This window comes from Sminthopsis crassicaudata, chromosome 2 (genome assembly GCF_048593235.1).
Source record: "Sminthopsis crassicaudata isolate SCR6 chromosome 2, ASM4859323v1, whole genome shotgun sequence".
NCBI classification, from domain to species: Eukaryota; Metazoa; Chordata; class Mammalia; order Dasyuromorphia; family Dasyuridae; genus Sminthopsis; species Sminthopsis crassicaudata.
In genome coordinates, this window is record NC_133618.1 from 895342 (window position 1) to 914906 (window position 19565).

The window sequence follows — 19565 nt, forward strand, 5'->3', positions numbered from 1 at the left end:
AGATGATAGTCTCATTCAGCCCCGGAGGCAGAAGGTATTCGGCTCTGCCTCCAGTAAATCTCTCCCTTTCAAAAAAAATAATAAAAACACTCTAATCTCTATCTTGTCTTAGTTACATTACACAAATACATCTAAGTGAACTCATTAAAGAAGATATATTATTGTGAAAAGACATTCTCACTAAAGTATTAGTTGATTGAAATTAGCATCAACACCTTTATCAAGATTTGAATTCACTTAACATACAACTAAATTTAAGATTGTCTACTTCCTGAGCTTTTGATTTTATTATGATTCTGTGTAATTTTTAAGAATTCTGGACATTTCATTTAAATATTCTGATTTAGTAAAGACTTTTAAAAACTAACAAAAATAAAAATAAATTATTTTCCTTTTTTCCCATCTTTTAATTTTTTAAACAAGAAAACTTGGAGAAGACTTTAGTTCTGTACAAACCAAAACAATAGAACTAAAGAACAAAGCTCAATTAGAAAATAATAGCTATATTAAGACAATGAGTCTTAATATCATGTTCTAGGACACCATGAACTCCCCCCAAAAAGCAACAGCAATAACAACAACAAACAATCCAGATGTCTTGGAAACAAACAGAAGAATGCAGATAGAATCCATAGCTTGCCAACAGAGAGAAACCTGAAGTTTAACTCCAAAATATTATTAAGTTCTCCAACTGTAGTATGAAAGAGAAATCCTACAAGTAGCCAAGAAGCATACATCACATACTCAAAAGGACTTAAATCAACATGATTTAAAAAATGAAAGACATGTCTGGGATGTTCTATGACAGAAATCAAGAGAAATTAATAGACATTCTAACACTAAAAACCCTGAAAATTTAACATATTGCATCCTGAGAAAGAACGAAGACTCTTCAATGACATCAGAAAATTTAATTCTTTCTTCCTGAGAAATCCAGAATTTAGCAGTGCCTTTAATATGCAAATTGAATAAGGAAGTGAAAGTGGCAAACAAGTAATACAAGTAAGGAATAAAGAATCACCAACATTTGTGTTCTAAAAGGAAGTGATAAGAATGTAGTAGGGTTTTAAGTCTTATCTAGTGTGAGGGTAATTGAAATACAAAAGCAAATATTTTATAAAAAGACTGGAAGAATAGGGTCTGAGAAGTGAAATAATATTTAAGATCATAGTTGTAAAGCTGGAAATCATCCAGTCTAACTCCTTTATTTTTTTGATGAAGGAACATAATGCAGCTAGTATCCAAAGTCTTTTGACTTACATAATCCCCAGTGACTCATGTTGCCTGCTTTTTAACAATTAAGAAACTTAAATTGAACTCCAAAGGTAAAGATAAGGGCCTGAAAGTGATTCTCCTTACATGTCAAAACACTTTTTTATTTTGCTAAATTTTGAGTTTGACATTCTTTCCCTCCCCCCTCCTTGAGAAGACAATTTGATACAGATGACCTATGTGCAGTCATGCAAAACATTTCAAAAACAACTCATAGACCAAAAACAAAAAGCCAAAAAAAACAAAACAAAATGAAAAATAACTAAGTATGCTTGGATCTACATTTAGAATCATTAGTTCTTTCTCTGGAGATGGAGAGCAATTTTCATGAGTCCTTCAGAATTGTCTTGAATCATTGAATTGCTAAGAACAGCCAAGTCATTCACAATTAAGCGTCACACCAGCAGGAGGAATATAGAGAGGCCTGGAGAGACTTAAATCAACTGATGCTGAGCGAAATGAGCAGAACCAGAAGATCACTGTACACTTCAACAACAATACTGTATGGGGATGTATTCTGATGGAAGTGGAAATCTTCAACATAAAGAAGATCCAACTCACTTCCAGTTGATCAATGATGGACAGGGGTAGCTGCACCCAGAGAAGAAACACTGGGAGGGGAATGAAAATTGTTAGCACTAATATCTGTCTGCCCAGGTTGCATGTACCTTTGGATTCTAATATTTATTGTGCAACAAGAAAATGATATTCGCACACATGTATTGTACCTAGACTATATTGTAACACATGTAAAATGTATGGTATTGCCTGTCATCGGGGGGAGGGAATAGAGGGAGGGGGGGTAAATTGGAAAAATGAATACAAGGGATAATATTATAAAATATATATATATAAAAAAAAAATTAAGCGTCACACAATACTATTGTTACTATGTACAGTATTCTCCTGGTTTTGCTCACTTCACTTTGCATCAGTTCATAGAAGTCTTCTCAGGTTTTTCTGAAAGCATCCTGCTCATTATTTCTAATAACACAACAGTTTTCCATCACAATTATTTGAAAAAAAAAAAAAAAACTTCAGGCCCAAATTCTTAGAGTGAAGGAAGGCTTTATGTGTTCCTTGCCAGAAGTGGGTGCCATAACATTTTTCCTCTCTTCCCCAGCTTGACACTCTGCATGCATCCCCAATTTTCTACTATTCTCTATGGGGGCTTACTGGAGGAATATCAGTGGGGTTTCCCTTACTCCCCTCAGGAACCTGTTTCTTACTATTTCTTGGCCCCAGCCTAACTAGATGTCCTCTTCCAGTTTAAGATCTGAACCAACAAAGTACTACTTTGGGCTCCAACACAAATCTTGACCCTTTTCACACCTTGTCCGATGCACTAGCTTGCATAGTTCAGAGCTCCATTCTAATCTTCCTGCTCTGTGTTTGCCAGCTCACTCTTTCAGGCTTTTGTGTCCCTTGCACTGAGATTTCCTGGACTATGTACCAATTATTAGAAATGAAAACTTCAGACCCAGATTCTTGGAGTGTAGGAACACTTTATTACATTTCTTGCAAGAAATGGGCATCATGCCCCAAAAGTTATCAAACTGTGCATACTCTTTGACCCAGCAGTACTACTACTGGGCTTATATCCCAAGGAAATACTAAAGAAGGGAAAGGGACCTGTATGTGCCAAAATGTTTGTGGCAGCTCTTTTCATAGTGGCTAGAAACTGGAAGATGAATGGATGTCCATCAGTTGGAGAATGGTTGGGTAAATTATGGTATATGAACGTTATGGAATATTATTGCTCTGTAAGAAATGACCAGCAGGAGGAATACAGAGAGGGTTGGAGAGACTTAAATCAACTGATGCTGAGTGAAATGAGCAGAACCAGAAGATCACTGTATACTTCAACAACGATACTGTATGAGGATGTATTCTGATGGAAGTGGAAATCTTCAACATAAAGAAGATCCAACTCACTTCCAGTTGATCAATGATGGACAGAGGTAGCTACACCCAGAGAAGAAACACTGGGAAGTGAATGTAAATTGTTAGCACTAATATCTGTCTGCCCAGGTTACATGTACCTTCGGAATCTAATGCTTATTGTGCAACAAGAAAATGGTATTTACACACATATATTGTATCTAGGTTATATTGTAACACATGTAAAATGTATGGGATTGCCTGTCATGGGGGGGGAGGGAGTAGAGGGAAGGGGGATAATTTGGAAAAATGAATACAAGGGATAATATTATAAAAAAAAAAAATATATATATATATATATATATATATATATATATATATATATATATAAAAGAAATGGGCATCATACCCTTCTAGGGTTCACACACACAGTTTACAGAGATCAGAATCAGCAGTTATATTCCATAATATTTCTCTGCTTCCTCAATTTCCACTGGAGGAGACCCTTCCAAAATCTAATATTTCCGACATGCTACAGGCACTCTTAGATATGTATCCATATCCCCCCTTCCCTTGCCACATCATCATATGTTAAAAAATGGTGAATGTTTCCTCTGTAAGGGAGAAGTTAATATGTATGAGGCTTATTAAGCATGCTCAATTAAAAATTGTGCTTTTCTAGGGCATAAACCCAGGTCATTTGCACTCAACCAGCACCTGTGGGTTACCTCCGTTGACTTAAGACATTCTTTTCAGCCAGGATAAGGCCCTACAGCTTAAATCACATTCTTTTCTCCCAAGGCAACAGAGGGAGGTGTGACTGAAGCTTTTTAACGGTGGAAACAAACAACAGTCACAAACCACAACTTGTTAGCCATACCCCAACTGATGGACATCCCCTTCATTATCAGTACTTTTACTGCTTTTAAACTTAAATACAAAATAAGAAAAGCGTCGTCATGTGCCCAGAAGAACATGAGAGAGGATTCAAAATATAAAGCAATAAATTTCCATTTCAAGAAAGGCTATATAATAAATATTTTCTTTTGTTCTCTGCTCTGCACACTTTATTTTTCCCCTTCTCACCTCCCCCTACTTGAGACTAGTGTGCATATATATATATATATATATATATATATATATATATATATATATATATATATAGAGAGAGAGAGAGAGAGAGAGAGAGAGAGATATAGATAGATAGATAGATGTGCGTGTACACATATACATGCATACAATACACATCTATGATCATATGCATTCATATGCATATGTGTAAACTATACTATGCTTATTTCCTCTGTTTCTCTGAAGGTGGATAGATAGCTTCTTCCTAAGTTTAAATCTTTTCACATATTTCCCTAAACCATCAGCTCGTCATTTCTTTCACCATAGCAATATTCCAACCTTGGCTGACAAGTAACGGAGTTTCCCTATTTTGAGTAAATCTATTTTAGCTTTAACTTTAAGATGATGATTACTAGCCCTGCTTTAAAAAACAAAACAAAACATAATTCTACTCCAGATCTTTGTTCATCTCTCTTTTTATAACATTTCCTGAAAGCAACATATTGTGGAATTCTAAATTTTAATCTACTTTTTCCATTTTATGAGTGATTTATCAATTTACTTTTCTAAGCTATAATTGTTTCTACTCTTCCCACTTAGAGTGAATTCAACAATTCACATTCTGAGCATTAATTACTTATTTTCCTCACTATCTTCACCTTATTTCTCATCCTACTGACTCTTCTTCTTTATTCCTATCTGGTTTCCTTGCCCTGCTCTTACTTTGCCTACCCTGCTCCAAGAATCCTTCCATTGTGCTCTCTCCCCTACCTTATCCCCTTGTCTTCTTGTTTCCGTCTGAATTTAGAAGAGTTTAGACTCTTCCAAATATATGTTGTCCCTCTTTATCCTGTTCTTATTAATCTACCCACCCTTTTATACACCCTCTTATTCTATTTCCTTAGCCTCCTTCTAAATTTAGAAAATTTTTACTTCTTTCTACATATGTTGTTCTCTCTTTGTCAGCTCTGATGTGACTAGGGTTCTATCTAAAAATCAATCCCTTATCCTCTCCTCCCTCCTTATCCCCTTACCCTCATTTCTTTCTGAATTTAGAAAACTTTTATACACATATATGTATATATTTATGGATAGATATATGCATGTATGTATGTATGTATATACTGTTTCCTTTAACCCATTCCCGACGAGTAGGGTTCCAAAGTTACCAGCCCTTCTCCCTCATCTAATTCCTCGGTATTATTTCTTCTTCTTGAAGCTCATATGTAAGAGATAATTTTATTTTTTACCTTCTATGGTTTTGCTTTTTAGAATCACATCATACTCAGTTCTACTCCAATCTTTCTTTTAAACTACCCAATTAGGGGGCAGCTAGGTGGCTCAGTGGATAGAGCACCAGCCTTGAATTCAGGAGGACCTGAATTCAAATCTGGTCTCAGACACTTAACACTTCCTAGCTGTGTGACCCAGGGCAAGTCACTTAACCCCAGCCTCAGAAAATAAATAAATAAAATAAACTACCCAATTAGTAATGACAAATCTTAGACATAGTTTACATTTTTCACTTATACAAAATAAATAATTTGCCCTTATTGAGTGTCTTGTAGTCTTTAATGTTTACCTTATTTCTCTTGCATCTTGTATGTCAACTTTTTTATTAAGACATGAAGTTGTTTTTGCAACAAAATCCTGAAAGTTTGGCAATTCATTAAATGTTCTTTTTGTTGTTGTTGTTCAGAATTATGCTTAACTTTGCTGGGTATGATATTTTTAGCTGCAACTTCAGTTCTTTTGCTCTTTAATGTATTCAATTTTCAATTCTTTTTCACCACAAATAGAACTGCTATAAACATTTTTGTACATAAATATCCTTTTCTTCTTCCTTTGATCTCTTTGAGATACAGACCTAGTAGGAGTATTACTATGTGAAAGAGTATGCCCTTTAGGCATAGTTCCTATTGCTCTCCAGAAAGTTGACTCAGTTCAATGCATTACTGTATCAATTTTTTTTTAACACCTGCCCAACATTTGTCATATCCCTTTTCTATCATATTAGCCAATCTGATGAGTGTGTAATGGTAATTCAAGAGTTATTTTAATCTGCATTTCTGTAAACAATAATTATGTGAAGCATTTTTTAAAATCTTTTGACCATTTATCAATTGGAGAATGACCCTTATTTTTATAAATTTGAGTCATTTTTCTATAAATGAAATTTACTATAATTTTTCTCCGTCTCCTCTCCACCCCCAGATTCCTGCTTTCCTTTTAATCTTGACTGCATTGGTTATGTTTCTGCAAAAACTTTTAAATTAAATGTAATTAACATCCATTTTATATCTCATAATGCTCCATACTCTTGTTCAGCCATAAATTCTTACCTTATTTATTGATTTGTTACATAAACTATTCTATGGTCTCCTAGCTTGCTTATGGTATCACCTTTTATATTTTATATTTTTGTAGATATCCATTTCAATGAGATTGTCAGATTTGTTGGAATACAACTGGGTAAAATAGCTGCTAATTATTGCTTTAATTTCTTCTTTATGGGTAGTAAATTCACCCCTTTTTGTTTTTTATTCTGGTAATGTTTTTTCCCCTTTTTTTCTAATTAGTCAAAGGTTTGTCTGTTTTGTTGATTTTTTTTTCACAAAGACAACTCTTAGTTTTATTAGTTCAATAGTTTTTTAAATTTCAATTTTATTAATCTCTCCTTTGAGTTTCAGAATTCCTAATTGGGTATATAATTGGGATTTTTAATTTGCTCCTTTTTTTTTTTTTTTTTTTAGCTTTTTTAGTTGCATGCCAAATTCATTGAGCTTTTTCTATTTTATTCACATAACTATTTAGAGATATAAAATTTCCCTTAAGAACTGTTTTGCCTGCATCCCATAGGTTTGTATGTTATGTCATTATTTTCATTCTCTTAGATGAAATTATTGTTTTCATCATTTGTTGTTTGATACATTATTTGTTAGAATTAGGTCATTTAATTTCCAGTGGGTTTTTAATCTATTTTCCTCTGGACCTTTATTTAATGTAATTTATTGCATTATGGTCTGAAAATGAAGCATTTACAATTTCTGCCTTTCTGCATTTGATTATGAAGTTTTTATGCCCTAATACATAGTCAATGTTTTTGTGTAGATGCCAGATGCTGCTGAGAAAAAGATCTATTCCTTTCTGTCCCTATTCAATTCTCTCTGAAGGTCTATCATATTTAAATTTGTTAAGATTCTATTAACTTCCCTAAGTTTCTTTGTTTATTTTGTGGTTAGATTTATCTAATTCTGTGTGGGAGAGATTGAGGTCCCCCACTAGTATAGTTTTGTTGTTGATTTCTTCCTGTAACTGCTTAACTTCTCTAAAATTTGGATACTGTACCATTTGGTGCATATATATTTAGTATAATCACTACTTCATTCTCTATGGCATCATTTAATAAGATGTTTCCTTCTTTATCTCTTTTAATTAGATATATTTTTACTTTTTCTTTATCTGAAATCAGAATTGCTACCCCTGCTTTTTTTGGGGGGGGTGGGGGGAGCTTCACCTGAAGCATAACCAGTTCTGCTCCTATCTTTTACCCTTACTTTATATGTATCTCTCTGTTTCAAATATGTTTCTTGTAAACAAATATTGTAGAATTCTGCTTTTTAATCCATTCTGCTATTCACTTCCTTTCTATGGGAGAGTTCATCCCATTCATATTTGCAGTTATGATTACCCCTGTATATTTCCCCTCTATCCTATTTTCTCCCCTGTATATGCTTTACATATTTTTTCCACCTTGTCCCTCCTTAGTAGTATTTTGTTTCTAACCACCCTGCCCTCCCCTCTATCTCCCTTCTCCCTTCTAACACCAATTTCTTCTATTGTCTCTGCCCTCTCTTCTATCTAGCCAGTCCCTTTTCTTTCCTACTTTTTTTCTCCTATTTCCTTATAGGTAAGAAATTTTTATACCCAACTGAGTTATGTTATTCTCTCTTTAAGCCAAATCTGATGAAATTAAGACTATGCTCATCCTGCTCCTTTCCCCCCCTTTATTGTAATAGGTCTTTTGTGCCTCTTCATGTGATCTAATTTGTCCTATTTTACCTCCTCTTTCCTCTTCAACCAATACAATCTTTTTTCCTCTTCCTATCCACTTTTTCTTTGACATCATCATATATCAGAGTCCATTCATATCCACACCCTCCATCCATGTATGCCCCTTTTAATTACTCCAATAACAGATACAGTTCTCAAGAATTACAGATATCATTTTCCCACCTAGGAATAGAAAGAGTTTAACCTTTAAATAATATACATATTTTTTTCTGTTTACCTTTCTTTGCTACTTGAGTCCTGTGTTTGAAGATCAAATTTCCTATTCTGGTTTGTTTTTTTTTTTTTTTCAACAGAAATTACTGAAAGCTTCTTACTTATTGAAGATCCATTTCCTCCCCTAAAAGATGATGCTCAATCTTGCTGGGTAGTTAATTCTTGGTTGTAACCCTAAGTCTTTTGTCTTCCAGAATATGGTATTCCAGGCCCTCCGATCCTTTAATGTAAACATTGCCACATCCTGTGTAATCCTTCCTGTAGTTCCTCAATATTTGAATTGTTTTTTTTTTCCTAACTGCTTGCAATATTTTTAATTGAGAATGTTTTTTGGGGGTTTCCTTGTGAGATCATTGAATTCTTTCAATGACTATTTACCTCTCTAGTTCTACTAGATCAGGGCAGTGAAGAATGCTATCCAGGCTCTTTTTTTGGTCACTGCCTTCAGGTAGACCAGCAATTTTAAAATTGTCTCTCCTGGATCTATTTTCCAGGTTGGCTGTTTTTCTTCCATGTCTTCCCATTTTTTTTTTTAGTATGTTTGATTGATTCTTGATATCTAATATCTCATAGAGTCATTGGCCATTTGCCTGCTTGTAGTTTTTAATGTGTAATTTTCTTCAGTTAATTTTTGTATCTCTTTTTCATTTGACTAATTCTACCATTTAAGGTATCAATTTTCCTTAGTGTATTTTTTTTTTTTTTGCAATTGCTCTATTGTACTTTTTAAAGGAATTGTTTTCTTCAGTTCTTTTTCTTCCTTTTCCAAGTTATTGACCCTGTCTTGCATACTTCTTATTTCTTTTCCCAGTTTTTCTTCTACCTCTCTTATTTGCCTACTGAAATCTTTTATGGGCACTTCTAAAAAGCTCTTTGGGCTTGAGATCAATTCTTATTTTACTATGAGATTTCTCATGTGGGTATTTTTATCCTTATCTGAGTTGATGTTTTGGTCTCCCCTATCAGTACAGTAGCATTCTGTGCTTTGGATTATTTTATCTTTCTTATTCATTTTCTTTTTCTTCATTTCCTATTTTGTGACTTGGCACAGGAGGTACTGGCCCAAGCTTCTTGTTTGCGGTCCTGAGTCTTAGTGCAAAGAGGATCCCTTGTCTTGGGTGTTTCACTCACAGCAGGAGTAGTCCTATCTCCCCTCTCCAAGAAAACAATTAGTTTTTTGAGCTGTCCATTTGCCTTCTGCACTGGGACTGCCCCTCTGGTCTGCTCCACTACTGAGCCAGGACTGTGAGTCCCAGCTGCTGATTTGCTGTGATGAAGACTTTCTCAGTGGTTTTCTCAGACCCTGTCTAAGGTGGGCTGAGCACCCCTTTCACCCCAGGGAGACTGACCTTTCCTGAAATCCTTCCAATCTATTTTGAGCTGGAGAGTGGTTTCATTCCATCAAACTCTGTTCAAAGGCTTAGTTTCATGTGGTTTTCAAAGGAAACTGGAAGAACTCGAACAGTTTATTTGATTCACTTTGCCATCTTGCTCTGTCTCCAGAACTCCCTCCTAATTTTCATTCTTTTGTTTTATTGTTTCTATTTTTGTTGACTCATGGAGTCAATGGCTTCTACTTGTCCACTTCTAGTTTTTGAGTAATTTTCTTCTTTGATGAACCCTTCTATCTCTTTCCCCATTTGGCCAGTTCTGCTTTTTAAAGAGTTATTTTCTTCAGTGTATTCAGTGTATTTCTTCAGCTTTTACCAAGCTCTTAACTCTCTTTTTATAATATTCTTGCCTCACTCTGATTTCTTTTCCCATATTTTCTTTTATCAATTTTTAAAATCCTTTTTGATCTCTTCTAGGAATTCTTTTTTGGGCTTGTATCCAATTCATATTTTTCTTTGAGGCTTTCCAAATAACTTTTTTTTTTTATCATCTTTTAAGTTTGTGTCTTGATCTTCCTGGTAACCATAGTAACTTTCTTTGTTCAGGTTCTTGTTGTTTACTCATTTTTCCATCCTCTTTCTGGATTTTTAAAACTCGGGCTCTGCTCCTGGCATAGAGGGAGGTACTATTCCAATCTTCAGATTTTTCTTGCTGCAATTTCTTTCTTTTAAGCTGGTCTAATCTAGGGGAAAGTGTGGTCACTGCTGTCCTGGTCTGTATTAGTCCAATTGACCCCAGGACTGTGACCCGGAGACACATATAGGAAATGCAACAGAGTCCTGCACCTAGTGCCAGCAAAAGCATCACCTGCAATCCTTTTCTGACCACTTGTCTGGCCCCCGAGGCCCATGCTGGACTGTGCTCCACTCTCACCCCAGCGAATGAGACCTTTCCTTTTGACCTTCTAAGTGGTCTTGGGCTGAAAAAATGTTTCTTTTTGACTTTGTATGGGCTCTGCCATTCCAGACTTTGACTTAAAGCATTGTCGTTTGGAGGGGAAATTGGGAAACCTCAGGTGAGACCCTGCCTTTAGTCCATCATCTTGGCACCAATTCTCCTCCAAAGGTGACTCTTAAATTTAATTGTTTCCTTGTCTATGGAAGAAAAGGTTAAAGAATGAGAAAGAAAAATGTATCATTTCAAGCAAATTCAGTTTGTGTGGAAGTTTATGTGCACATAATTAATTCGACTCATACAAAGGAGAAAAAGTTCTACTTGTGTTAGTCGTGGGCAGGGAGGTGTTGAGGAATACGGAGCAGTCTAATAGTAAGACTATGGTGTTTGGACTGGGGAGGAGTGACTTGGGAAGCAGAAAACGTCACCCCAGTAATGGGGTCACCCCTGAAAATAGAACAGAACAGTGGGAATTCAGTAACTCCAAAGACCAAAAATTTGAGATGTATGTAAGTATTAAAAAAAAACAAAACCCCTCCAGATTTGTGAAATAGCCACAGGAGAAACAGATTAAAAATCAAGGACCAAATAAAAAACCTGAATGCCATATTCAGGAAATCATCAAAGGGAACTGCTCAGATTTATGAAATGAAAATATAAAGAATGAAACTCTCACCTCCCTTGAAAGGACCTCAAACTGCAAACTTCAGGAAATAAAGGTGAAAACGAGCATTAAAAGTCAAAGACAAATACAAGCAGCCAGGAAAAAATGAGATTTTAAGTACCAAGGAACCACAGTCAAGATTTCACAAGAGTCAATTAGAAATACTTCAAGGGAGAGAAGATATTAGGACATGTCCAGGGTTGCCCGGCTGACCCAAGGTAAAGTTCCTTCTGATGCTCAGAAATGCAGGGACTAGTCCAGGGTCACCTAGCCAGGAGGGTCAGGGGAAGCCCCACGGTGGTCACTCACCTCTATAATGTAGCTTTCTCGGCACAGGATGACCTCCACAGCAGCATCAATGTCCTCCTTGGCCAAGGTCTGCAATATAGAAGGGACACCCTGACAAAGGGTGACAGAGCCATCATGGGCTGGGCAGGAGGGCCAGCTATTGGGTGAAATTCAGATTCTGGCTCCCCTTCCTATGTCCCATGTGACCTTGGAGGGACCATTGAAGACCCTGCTCCCCGGTTTTCTTTTGTAAGATGTCTCTGATTCAGGACACCCAGAAATGCCAAGGAGACCAACTTGGCAAGCGCAGACAGGTCTGGACAATTGGGGCCATGCGTCTGCAGTGGTTGGGAAGGGGTCCTGACCCACAGCAGGATGAAGAATCTGGGTCAGTAGACCTTTCATGATCTTGGTCGGAAGGTGTGGAATAGGTACTTACCCAGGTGCCTGTGGAGGTCTCTTCCAGGGCTGGGCAACGGTTTGCTCAGATCATGTGACTGGCAGCAGTGTGGAAGATGCAGTTAAGGGGTAAAGGGGAGGCTCAGGGCAGTGCCTCAGACCTTCTGGGGCCCAGCCTCCTTACCTCCATAAAGGACACCTCCTCCATCTCAGTGCAGTCTCTGGAGCTTCTTTGCGTAGGAGTGTCCTCGAGGTTTACCTCCTCATTCATGGCGGCCACCAAGAGCAGGGACCCTGGAAAGGAGATTCAGAACTCCCGTCCAAAATCTCCTGTGATAAGGGAGGACTTCCAGAGTTCAAGTCCAGCCGTGGGCACTTCCTAACTAAGGGACCTTGTCCTGTTTGCCTCAGTTTCCCGAGAGCATTCACCTCCCCAGGCTGTGGTGAGGATCAAATGGGATAACCCTTGTAAAATGCTTCCCAAAAAGAAAGGAAGGGACCCACATGTGCAGAAATGTTTGTGACTGAGTGGATGCCCATCAGCTGTGGAACGGCTGAATAAATTGTCGTATATGAATGTTATGGAATATTATTGTTCTGTAAGAAATGACCAGCAGGAGGATTTCAGAGAGGCCTGGAGAGACTTCCAGGAACTGATGCTGAGGGAAATGAGCAGAACCAGAAGATCATTATACATGGCAACAACAATGCTGTATGAAGATCAATTCTGATGGACGTGTCCTCTCCAACAATGAGATGATTCAAACCAGTTCTAATTTTTCGGTAATGGAGAGAGCCATCTACACCCAGAGAGAACTATGGGAAATGAGTATGGACCATAACAGCATTTTCACTCTCTGTGGTTTGCTTGCATTTTTATTTTCCTTCTCAGGTTATTTTTACCTCATTTCTAAATCTGATTTTTCTTGTGCAGCAAGATAACTGTATAAATATGTATACATATATTGCATTTAACATATACTTCAACATAGTTAACATGTATGGGACTGTCTGCCATCTAAGGGGGGGACTGTGGGGAAGGAGGCAAAAAGTTGGAACAGAAGGTTTTGCAAGGGTCAATGCTGACAAATTACCCATGCATATATCTTGTAAATAAAAAGCTCCAATAAAAAATTAAAAAGAAAATGCTTCCCAGAGTGCCCCCCACACAGTGGGTGCTTAATAAGTGGTTAGCCCTTTCCTGCTTCCACCACCTAATTTGCCAGGGACTATTTGTAGTCTGCCCATTGGCAGATTTTTAGTCCCTGGTCCTTTTGCCAGGAGCAGCATTCTCCCAAAGGGCAAGCCTGGAGCCTTGGAGGCCCTCCACCCTCCCCCACCCCAGGGTCCTCCCGACCCTGCTCCCAGGTGGGAGGCTGCACTGAGAAGGGCTGAAGGATTCCAGCTATGACAGTTAGCGGCTGGGATCATATCTGGGGGTCGACCTCCCAACTCCCGCTCAGGGTTCAAAGGCAAGAGCTGCGAGAAGGGCGGACGCTGGGGAGTTCGTGGCTGGGCTGCGCCAATGCCACAAGAGTGAGCCTTGGGGCTGCTCAGAAAAGTCACCTTCGGCTGAAGGGAAATAAAAAGCAGCAGGATGGCCCAGAACCAAAGCTGGAACCGGGGTCCCAAAGCGGATCCCCACGGGATCCGAGACCAGCAGCCGCGGCGGGGGCGGCCGGGGACTGCGCCTCACACGAGTGCCGGACACGGACACGGCCGAGGAGTGGGGGCAAGGGATGACCCCCAACCCAAAGGAGAGTGAGAAGGGCTTCCATCAATCCTCCCAACAGGGGGTGGAGGGTTACGAGCAGTGGAAGAGCAAGTCAGAAGGGCCGGGGCAGGGGTGCGAGAGTCCGCTTTTGGGGAGTGCGGGTCCGCTCGGCCGTCCGCCTGAAGTGCCAAGACACGGTCCCATCGCTCGGATTCCTTAACCCATCATTCAGGAAGTATTTCCGAAGCACCTACTGTGTGCCGGGCCCCAGGGAGCCTGCCTCCTAACAGGAGGAGTGGGGAGAGAAGGGGGGAGCGCCCTGGACAGTCCGTCAGCTCCCAGAGCAGAGCAAGTCGGGGTGCATCCATTCCTCCCCCAGGAGCAGCTGAGCCCGCTGGGTGTGGATCCGAGGGGGTTCTGACGGAATTCCCCCGAGGCAAGCAGCTGCTCCAGCCCTGTGGAGGGCCTCAGAAACCGATTTGGGTCAAACCCACGAGGCTGAACTTCCCCTATAAATCCATAGCCCATGCCACCTTAGCTGAATCTCTTTGAGCTAGGGCCCCCGGCTCTATGGCTTTTCTTCTGCCCTATACCCGTGGTCTTTTTCCTCTCCCCTTCCCCCACAGTGTCTCTCTCCTCCCTCCCTCTTCCATCCCCCCTCCCCAACTCTTTTAGGTGATAAACAGGGTCCCCTTCTCCTGGCTAATCTTGAGTTCCCCTGGGGACCTGCTTTCCATTGTTTCTAGTTAGCGCCTTTTCCTCTCTGTGCTCCCCAAATCTATTTCCTATTCACCATTCCCAGTGTCTGTTGTGCCCCTTCATTCTGTCACTTCCAAGTAAACCTGCCTTTTGCCAAAGAGAATGGCCATGATGAATTCTTCACCTGACCGGACCCAACACTTGGCTTAGCATGCACCTGGAATACAGGAAGGCTTGTTGCTGCCATTTTGGGCCACAAGAATGGACTTGGAGAAAGAGCTCAATACTACTGGTGAAGTGCCCAGAACCGACGCAGCCTGTGTACTGACCACAACCACCTGGGGGGAAGCCACAGGAGAAGACACCCCAAATCTGGGGTATTCTGGGGCATTGTCCGCTGCTCAGCCAGACTGCATGGGGCTCTTTTGATGGGCATTTCATTTGGCCAGAGTCCAGTAGGCAAAATCTCCGGCTTGGAGAGCTCCAGGAACAAGCCCCCAGCGGGACCTCAAGAACACACCTGAAGCCTTTATTCCTTCACCTGGGGAGGGTTCCCTCGTCTGCCTGTCCATCCCCCCCTTTCCTGGCTTGTTACTAAGCCTCCTTCCTGAGCTCATTCCAGACACCCACTAGCCTTCAAAGACTTTTCCCTCTAAAGTGTCTGATTGAGGTCAGTTACTCTCTGCTGGTACAGGTCTCATCTGGGACTTTAGGAGGGCTGGAGGTTAAGTTGTCAGGGTGAGCATGTGGTGGGCAGATTGTTCCCTGGGCTAGCAGGGAAAGGGCTCTGATAGAGCCTGGTTTGGCTCCGTGGTCCCAGCCTTGGTGGGGGTTGTGAACAGTCCAGCCATGTCCTCTCAGAAATCCCAGATACTTCCCCAAAGTAAAATGTTCCCTATAAATCTGCTTATAGCCCATGTCACCGTTGCTGCTGTCCATCCTCCATGACGCTGTGGTTTCTTTGCCTTCCCCTCCCCTCTCCCCTAACCCCACTCTGCCTTGTGAGGTGTCTCCTCATAGCTAACACTTTTAGGGTGCTGAATCCCTTTTAGGATTTAGCCTGCAAGCCAAGGGCAGGCCCCAACTTTCTACTGGATAACTGTCATTCCCATCATTAATTACCAAAATTCCTCTCCTTGCTAGTGCTCTCCCACTCTACTTCATATTCACCTTTCCTGGTGTCTTTTGTATCTCCCCATTTTGTCTGCAGTCTCTCCTAAATAAAGCTATCTTTTACCAAAGCACATCATCTGCCTCCATCAGTCACATCGTTTTGGTGCTTGAAACCCTTAACCGCCTTCTTGACAAAAGGTAAGAACTGCACATCCCAACATTCTTTCCTACTTCTCCACTAAGGCAGGGAGTGACTGGGAGCCCAGCAAACACCTGGTGCTTTCTCCATCACCTAAAGGATCCCTCCAATATTAAGTCCCATTCCTCTCCCTATAGCATAGTAAACCTTTTTAGGGGAGACCCATTAATTTTTTCCTCCACGGCTCATTGGTCACTTAGCATAACTAGGGGCTAGCAGAACACTCTTACTCAGGGGAAGTTGTTTTGCCATGGCTGGTGTGGAGCCCACCTTTCTGGGACAGGATCTATGGGCACTGGCTGTGAGGATGGGACAGGAGTGGGGGAGGCTGCCCAAGTGCAGAGTTTTGGTTTTGGTTTTTAGGAATTTATGGCATCTGGACATCTAGAATTTAAAATGCTTTTTTCTTCTCTCTTTTTTTGTAATCTTTCCCTGTCAGTCACATCACTAGCATGTGGTAGGAGCTTAATAAATATTTGCTGACTATTTTTGCACATCCCTGAATGGGCCCAGGTGAAGATTTCTCCAAAAGTTTATGAGATGGAGGTCAGACCTTACGCTAAACAGCAGGAAGTCACATAATCCCTATTAGGGCAAAAAGGATCAGACCCTAGGTCTAAGCTCCAGAAAGTGACCTACAGGAAGTAGAATGCATTGCTGACCATTAGTCAGTGGTTACTTCCTTTTCAGTCCAATGAACCCAAATTCACTATTTCCCACTCACCAGGTCAGGCACTTGCTGGGAGAGGGGAGCAGAGCTGGGGCCTCTCCTTGTCAGGAGAATCAATGCTTCCTCTCTGTAGTCACTGTGGGTAAGTGGGCCCAGCCCCAGCCCATGGAGTTTGTGGGGGCTCCTCTGGGATCTGTGACTTTCCAGAGATGGCTCTAGGTTGGGTTTTCTCTGACTGTCCTTCAGACCAGACCCTCAGCCTCCCTCTCTGTGCAGTGAGGGCTGAAGAAAACAGGAGCCCGAGGCTCCGAAGGGGAATTCACAAGGAAGTCACCGGCACAGAGCAGGGACGTCTGGAAGACTACAGGAGTGGGGAAACCCCTCCGGGCCTGGGGATCCTAGTATTACAGGATCTCAAGCCAAAGGACTGGAGACGCCCTCCCCAGAGGGAGAAGAGAAGGAGCGACCCAAACCGAACCTTTGGAGCCAAATAAACACTCTAATATCACCAATGTGCCCTTGATATTTCCTTCTTTTGTGTGGGAAAGGGACAGTCCTCTTCCATGCAGTTTTTGTCTGTGTTTGTGTCTCTGGGCAGAATGTGTCGTGTCTGTTCTATGAGCTAGATTTTGTTTAAAGAGAAACAGAGAAATAGACACAGAGAGACAGAGAGAGAAAGGCCTGGCCTTTTCCCGTAGACTCCAGCTCTGCAGCTGGCGGCTGCAGAAAAAGTCAGCTAATTTCTGAGAGCAATGACTTGGGAGTTTGTCAATTGGTCATCTCAAGATTACAAAAGCGCTTAGCATGAAACAAGTGCTATGTGAGTGATAACTTCTTTACTGGGTTGGATTGCTTCATATTTGGTAACTTTACCTGGATTTTTAGTTGTGAACAACATGCAAAACCAACATTGAGACAAATTAATTGTGTGTGTGTGTGTGTGTGTGTGTGTGTGTGTAAAGTAATTTGGAAACAAACTCAACTACATTACGCCCTCCTCAAGGAAAATAGTGCATGAAGAGAGTATCTTTCTCTTTCTTCACCCTTCTCTCCTTCAGTGAAATTTGTTATTTGAGATATGATAGTAAAAGCAGTTTTATATAAATTGTAATCCTTTTGCATTGACTTTGGGAAAAGCAGAAAAGCACTTGGCAGCTTTTAAAACAAACAGCCTAGTTCGAAAGCCATTTCTGATTCACAGAGAGGTGAAAACTGAGTAAAGCCTTATCTTCATTAAATTTGCATTTTAGGAGACCTACAGACCAGAAGTCAGGAGGACCCAAGTTCAAATCTGACCGAAGACACTTAACATTTCTTAGCTGTGTGACCCTGGGCAAGTCACTTAAGCCCAACAAAATCAGCAAAAAAAAAAAAAAAAAAAAAAATCTGGAGACCTGAGACTATGCAGCTTTGAATGGGGGGAGGTAAAAGAGAATAAAGAAAGCTGAAATCAAATCAAAGAAAGAAAGACAGCAAGCTAAGTGGAATCTTTCTGGAATTCCTCTTAAATTGTGAATTTGTTAAACTTCTTAAAAACTATTTTGTCAGATTATTATCCCTGAGAAATATGAGTTATGCATATACCAATGAAGGAATGAGTTTACTGATAATCTATAACTTTATTAAGTAGGAACAAGTTCTAATGATTGGCTTTTACATCGGAACGATGAGCTTAGGGCCGTCCTCAGATGTCAAGATGACTTGTAAATTTTATTTGATGAATCTTTTACAATTATATGAGATGATCACTATTAAATGGTATATGATAGGATTTCAAGTTTGTTTAAGCACAAGAGCTTAGAAATTTGTGTGCAAATATTAAAATATTGCTACTGGAAATTTAAATCTGTATTTGTTTGATTTTAAGTTAAAAAAATAGATTATTAAAACAAAGTTCTGATAACTTAGGGGGGGTTACATGTTTATATCCTCTAATTGGATGAAGTATGTTGCTTTCTAAAACATATAATAGGTAATTTATAAAAATTATGAGCTATGCTTTAAAATTTTGTCAGCTCTTCTGGACATATGTATAAGTTTTATGAAATTTGGTCCAAAGTTGTTTGGATATTAGCTATATTGTGAATCAAAGTTAAAAAAAAAAAGGTACTTTTAAAAACAAGGGACAAGAAAGATTGATTTGTAAAAGCAATTGATAGTTTGAATGGAACATTTGGTTAGAATATCACAAAGTAAATTATTGATTTTTAAAATAACTTTTTAATTGGTGTGGACATTATAATTGTAAACGGCTGTAAGTTACATAAGATTCTTATCCATTTTTGTACATTTCCTATCACTTATGAAAGTTGTGAAATTGGTAATTAAATTTTTTGTCGTAATATTGAAACCTAAAGTTGTTGGGTATTATGTGGGTTATGTGGACGCCAGATGATGATGGGCACCCAAAGTTGGGGTTTGGTCACGTGAGGAATTCACATTGACCATTATCTTTGGTAAAAGGTAGATTTTTATGGAAAGGGGCGAGCTCCTAGTGGAGCGTGCCATTTGCCAGGGGAAAGGAGACAGCCCATGAGGTTGGGGCATGACCTTGTCTGGCAGGTTGGGTCCTGGTACCTAATTGGCACCTGAAAGAGTTGGTTCTAAGGAGAAGTGGGGTCGAGAAGCATGGTGGAGAGACACCATATGGAGTGGAGGAAGGGAAAGGGGAAGATCTGTCTTATACTTGGAAAGATGAAGATTTAACTTCCCTTCCCCTCTCCCCCACTTTTTAGAAGTGAGAGAACAAGCTGCACTCCCTGGAGCTCACCCCACCCCCTTGCTGGTTAAATGAAATTACTTTAACATTGTTTTTATTGTTTAAAGAAATAGCATACATTTACATGGTGTTAATAACTGAATGTCTGTTTTTATTTTTCAAGTCTATGGCCACTTTAAGACAAGGACTTTGATGCTATATCTAAGATTCCATTGCTTAGCAATACATGGAACTTTTGAAAACTTTCTTAGAACCACAAGTTCTCTGAAAATGATTATTTCTGCCAAGGTCTCCATTTGTCTT

At 39.8% G+C, this 19565-nt stretch overlaps 1 protein-coding gene across 2 annotated transcripts in view; it reads right to left on the reverse strand.

The window, feature by feature from the left end:
* The window catches only part of LOC141553888 (protein FAM228B-like), a 40022-nt gene that overhangs the window by 16378 nt on the left and 4079 nt on the right, over positions 1 to 19565 (reverse strand). For both annotated transcript variants that reach the window (XM_074285339.1, XM_074285338.1), the window contains exons 2-3: positions 12333 to 12442; positions 11771 to 11839 (exon numbers count right to left, since the gene is read on the reverse strand). In XM_074285339.1, coding sequence (XP_074141440.1) covers positions 11771 to 11839; positions 12333 to 12419 — 156 coding nt within the window. In that variant the 5' untranslated portion in view covers positions 12420 to 12442. The remainder of the gene's footprint in view (positions 1 to 11770; positions 11840 to 12332; positions 12443 to 19565) is intronic.